The sequence below is a fragment of the Eriocheir sinensis genome, chromosome 4 (genome assembly GCF_024679095.1).
Source record: "Eriocheir sinensis breed Jianghai 21 chromosome 4, ASM2467909v1, whole genome shotgun sequence".
Lineage (NCBI taxonomy): Eukaryota > Metazoa > Arthropoda > Malacostraca > Decapoda > Varunidae > Eriocheir > Eriocheir sinensis.
The window spans coordinates 14,017,542-14,023,438 of NC_066512.1; the positions used below are offsets into that span (position 1 = coordinate 14,017,542).

Genomic DNA, 5,897 nt, shown 5'->3' on the forward strand with positions numbered 1-5,897 from the left:
CTTCAATTAACGTGTGGAGCAGGCATCGGTAACTCCGGCCTGACTAGTGAGATAACAGAGTGAACATAAACACCAACAACAAACAGTTACACGTATCAACCTCAATAACCACCTAAAAACTTGTAACACCAGTTTGCGTAATTTATATTTTACAAAGCTCTTATTTGTAAGTATATTATGATTTATTTGCTTTCAAAAACTCTCAGGAGTCTGTGAAATTGTAAGGAAAAAATAATACCATAGTTTAGTACAAAAATCCTTTCATTTTGGTCAACACGAAACAAAGAGCATAATTTATTCTTTAAAATAAAAAGAAATTATTGAAATCGGCTGATAAGTTTATGAGTAATGTCTTTTTAAGATGTTGAAAGCATATTTTACAGGATAGGATATTTAAAAATGGCCGCCATGTGTCAGGGAGAGGATTTAATTAAAATCCACCCGCAACATGCAAATATCTGGGTGCTTTTAGGCCAGAGGTTCATGAGATTACTTCACCTCTCCGTTACACAGTATATTTGTGAAGCATAAATCTACAACATACACACTCAAGGCCTTGGCCACAATATTTTGATTCCCTGAAACAACACCAAGTCTAACCCAAATTCCCCTTTTATCTGTCCAGTATTCACCTCGTTATGTCCTTCTATGATCCCACAGCCGAAAGGCGCTCCGGCCCGGCCACCGGCAGCACTGACCCATTGGGAAGTGATTTAACGTCCTCTTCAGCCCCGTTCACACTGTGCCGACTCTGGGCCACGACTACCCACGACTCTAGGGTACACGAGGTCTTGGATGTTGATGTGAAAGGGTCGGGCATGTCTTGAAAGAAGTCTTGAGACTGTTGCCGAATGCTGCGCCGACGTCGTGACGGGAGTCTGGAGTCGTGAGGGTTAGCACGACATGCTGGCAACTAGTTTTTTTTTTTTTTTTTTTTTTTTTTTACAGCAAAGGAGACAGCTCAAGGGCACAAAAAAGTAAACATTAATAAAAAAAAAAAAGCCAGTAAAACCTCCCCCCCTTCTTTGAGCGTGGGAACCAACTTGTCAAATGGAAAAGTCGCTGGGTTGTCGTGGCCCAGAGTCGGCACAGTGTGAACGGGGCTTTCCTTGGCCGACGCGACCCACAGGTTGGCGGACGCTCCCACCACCCTTACAGGAAAGTGTCGCGCGTCATGAACCTGCTGAACATGTCAAACATCCAGTGTGGTCGGAGGTGGCCTACGGTGTGGCTGGCCTTGCGCACCAACAGCCGCACCAGCCCCCGCGCCTCCTTGACGTAGCCCGCCACCTGCCCCTCCACCTCCCACGCACGCCGCGGCGCTCGCATGTACTCCTCCTTGTGCGGCCAGTGGAGCGTGCGCGCCAGACGCTCCGTGGACGCGTAGGGCACCGAGAGGTCCAGCTGCCCGTTGTACATTAGCACCTTGACGCTGTTGTTCAGCATCTGCGGGGCGAGGCGAGGAAGGTTTGAGGCACCGTGCACGCCCGCCACCTGACCCAGCCACCGGCGGCACGCACGGCCCACTGAGGCTGACCTGTGATTGTGCTACCAAGTACCCTGTGGAACACACACACACACACACACACACACACACACACACACACAGTATACCTCCTCAATCCAGGGCTTGGTGCTGCGGAAAACATCAGCCTTGAAAAACTTTCCTAGGTAAAAGGGTTGATGGAAAGTCTTGTTGCCCACGTGGAGGGCGCGCCGGAAGCGGGGCAGGATGACGCAGTGGTCCATGTAGTGCATCTCCTGCGGGAGTAGAGAGGGGGGGGGGTGGACTTGAAGCACATACAAGGGCACGGGGACAACACCAGGGATGACATAGGAACATAAGAACATAAGAACGCAAGGAGTCTGCAAGAGGCCGGTTGGCCTATACAAGGCAGCTCCTGTATACTCAACCCCACCTTATCTCACCATCCATGGCTTTATCTAACCTCTTCTTGAATGTATCTATGGTATTGGCACCCACAACATGGCTCCCAAGCCTGTTCCATTCATCTACCACTTTATTGGTGAACCAATTCTTGCCTATGTCTTTGTTGAATCTGAATTTGTCTAACTTAAAACCATTGCTACGCGTCCTACCTGGCTCTTTTACTATCAAAATCTTATTGACATCCCCTTTATTAAAGCCCTTCATCCATTTATAGACTTCGATCAAGTCTCCTCGCAACCTTCGCCTTTCTAGAGAGTGTAGATTTAAATGCTTCAGCCTGTCTTTATAAGGTAAGTTTCTCACCCCCTGAATCATCTTTGTCATCCTCCTCTGTACAGATTCTAACATCTTGATATCCATTCTATAGTAGGGGGACCAGAACTGAACTGCATAATCGAGATGAGGTCTAACTAGTGCTAAGTAAAGTTTGAGGATGACTTCAGAGCACCTATTGCTTACGCTCCTAGAGATGAAACCAAGTACTCTGTTGGCCCGATTTTTAGCCTGAATGCATTGAGCCCTAGGACGGAGGTCAGCGCTCACTAGCACTCCTAAGTCTCTCTCACGCCCAGACCTGCTTAGAGGAGTGTCATTTAAGGAGTAATTGTGTGAGGGATTATTCCTACCTACACTCAGAATGCTACACTTCCCGACATTGAATTCCATCTGCCACTTCCCCGCCCAATCATATAGTCTGTCAAGCTCATCCTGGAGAACGGTAGCGTCCCTGTCTGATTGGATTACTCTACCGATCTTGGTATCATCTGCGAACTTACTGACATCACTACTAATTCCTGTGTCCAAGCCATTGATGTAAATAATAAAAAGCAGAGGACCCAGCACCGACGCTTGTGGGACTCCACTCGTAACACTGCCCCATTCAGATTTTCTACCATTGATTTGCACACTCTGCTTCCTACCATTAAGCCACGCCCTGATCCAGTTCAAAACTTTCCCATTTACGCCGTGAACCTGTAATTTTAGTAATAACCGGTGATGAAGAACTTTGTCGAACGCTTTACTGAAATCTAAATATAATATGTCATAGTTTTCATCTCTGTCAACCGCCTCGATCACTTTAGTGTAGAAGGACAACAGATTAGTAAGGCAAGACCTGCCCTTTGTGAACCCATGCTGTGAATCATGAATTAAACTATGCTTCTCTAGATGGTCCCTAATGCTCCCGGCTATAATTGACTCCAACATCTTTCCTACAACTGATGTTAAGCTAATTGGGCGATAATTTGAGGTGGCTGACTTGTCTCCCTTTTTGAAAATCGGCGTCACATTAGCTACTTTCCATTGATTGGGCACATACCCAGAATTTACCGACATCTTAAAGATATCGGTAATTGGGGCACTGAGAACCTCCTTGCACTCTTTCAGAATCCGTGGGAATACTTCGTCCGGGCCCGGCGATTTGTTTTTCTTCAACCTACCAATCTCATCCTGGACTACTTGCCTAGTGATGATCACATCCCTCAACTTGTCGTTCTCTTCGCCCTCATATACCTGAACTCTCTCCGGAATGGTTGTTAGATTTTCCTGCGCGAAAACTGAGAGGAAATAGTCATTCATCATTTGACTCATATCTTTTCCATTCTCAACGAGCTCACCTGTGTTTGTTTTCAACGGTCCAATTTTGTCCCTTGTTTTCGTTCTGTATAATTTGAAGAAGCCCTTGGGATCGCTCTTGGCCTCGTTGGCTACCCTAATCTCATAATTTCTTTTTGCTAGGCGGGTGTTCCTCTTCACCAACCTGGCTACCTCAACATACCTACCCCTGAGGTGGATTTCTCCGTTCTTTATTTTCCTATAAATTCCTCTCTTCAAGCCAATCTCATGCTTGAGTCTGCGGGTCATCCATTTGGGGTCGTTATTTTCCTTCCTACGTGATTGGTAAGGGATATGCTGTCTCTGACCCTCTGTAATTACTCTCACTAAATTATTGTAGGTCATTTCTACATGATTCCCCTGTCTTTCCGGTTCCAGCCCTGAGATCTGGCCCTCATCTAGCACTAATGTTCCCCAATTTACTTCCTCAAGGTGTCTTCTGAGCCCCTCATAATCAGCTCCTCTAAAGTCAGGCACCAACACAGAGTTGAGTTCGTGGGTCACCGCTCAGACACACACACACACACACACACACACACACACACACACACACACTACAGTGGCGTTGGTGCTCAGACAAGGGCACGGAGACGAGGGACAAGAGGGTAGGTGGTGGCTGAGTGGTTAGCGTGCGGGCCCCGCATTCACTGCGTGATGGACGATGCGGGTTCGAATCCGCCGCTACCACCTGGGATTTTTCAGTCACCACCGAGTGGCTTGAGATTACCTACATGCTGTTCTAAAGACCACCCATCAACCCGGACTCTAGAGGAAACCGTCCAATTGAATCAAGAACCAGCTCCGGGGGGCATTATGAGCCAAGAAAAGATGGCGCCACTATAAAACACTTTCCTGCGCCATGACGGGCTTGGGCCGACTACCATCCAGGCCTCACAAGAAACCCTAACGGCGTTATAGGCTGGCTCGTTAAAAAAAAAAACATGGATGCCACACACACACACTATAGGGGTGTTGGAGCTCAGACGAGGGCACGGGTACAGGGGACAGGGGAGAGGGAGGCAGCAAGACCAGAGACGCCACACACCCAACAGCGACGCTGGGGCTCAGACAAGGGCACGGGGACAGGGAGGCACCAGCACCATGGACGCCACACACACACACACACACACACACACACACACACACAACAGCAGTGTCACACACAACAGTTAACGGCACATTGCTTCAGGAGAACTAATGAGCTTATAAGAAGAGATAAGCCTGGGGACCAAACATAAACTTAAATGAGAAAGATTTACTGTACATTTCTTAACTGACAGCACGATTTACCGAACAAACATCATCATCATCATCACCACCACTCCCGTGTCCCCTTGGCGCCAGTCTCACCTCGAGGAGTGCGGAGTCGTCCATAAAATTGAGTGTGTTGGCGACCCCCGTCAGCCGCTCGTAGTATGAGGCGCCAAGGTGTGTGCCCATCAGCCCCCCCACCATCTGTTTGGGAAAAGCGCGTACTCACTCACGACTATCACTCAGTCACTCAATAACTCACTCACGACTCTTAATTCACTCAATTCACGATTCACTCACTCAATTACTCACTCACTCACGATTCACGACTACGACTCCTACTCACACACGCACACACTTAATCACTCATTCACAATTTATGACTCACTCAATTCAATCAATCAGTCAATAGGGCATACGCCGGGGGCCGCATCGCCTCGCCCACCCTACGGCGTTAAGCCTAACGGTCCCCCGGAGCGAGTCTCCATGCTGGCCCCATTCCCATTTTGAGTACCTCCCGGCAGGACCTATCGACTTGCTCAAACCACGAACTCCGTGGGCGTCCATTTTGCCTTCCCACAGGATTGTCTCTTACAGAGACAACCCGATGAGCTGGGTCGGCTTGTGTGTAGCGTGCCACATGCCCGTTTAGCCGGAGTTGGCGTTGACGTACTATGCAGGTAATATATGTCAAATCAGTCTCACGGAGTAGTCGCCAGTTTTACACAGTTATTCCAGCGATATCTCATGATTCTGCGTAAACATTTATTACCTAAGGCATCAATCCGCCTCTGCAAGTCCCTATTTAGTGTTCATGTCTTACAGCCACATAGTTAGATAAGAAGAACAATGGACTTGAAGATACGGATCTTTGTCCTACGCAGGTATCGACAACGCCATATGCTCGTGCTGAGCGAATCCATAACACCGTGGGCCAGGCCAATCCGTCGTAAGGCTTCCTGGCGAGACTGACCATTGTTCTGAACTACGCTACCAAGGTATGTGAAATTTTCCGAGATCTCAATAGCCTCGTTACACGCATAAACAGACTGTAATGTTTCATCCAGCAAAAATCCAAACA

At 48.0% G+C, this 5,897-nt stretch overlaps 1 protein-coding gene across 1 annotated transcript; it reads right to left on the bottom strand.

Annotated features, from left to right (window-relative positions):
• Positions 1-262: 262 nt before the first annotated feature.
• On the bottom strand, positions 263-5,065 carry LOC127007692 (probable serine carboxypeptidase CPVL). The gene is made up of 3 exons (XM_050878925.1): positions 4,916-5,065; positions 1,615-1,761; positions 263-1,446 (listed from the first exon to the last, which is right to left on the bottom strand). The coding sequence occupies exons 1-3, from the start codon at positions 5,018-5,020 to the stop codon at positions 1,153-1,155; spliced, it is 546 nt and encodes a 181-aa protein (XP_050734882.1). The 5' UTR covers positions 5,021-5,065; the 3' UTR covers positions 263-1,152.
• Between the last annotated feature and the right edge of the window lie 832 nt (positions 5,066-5,897).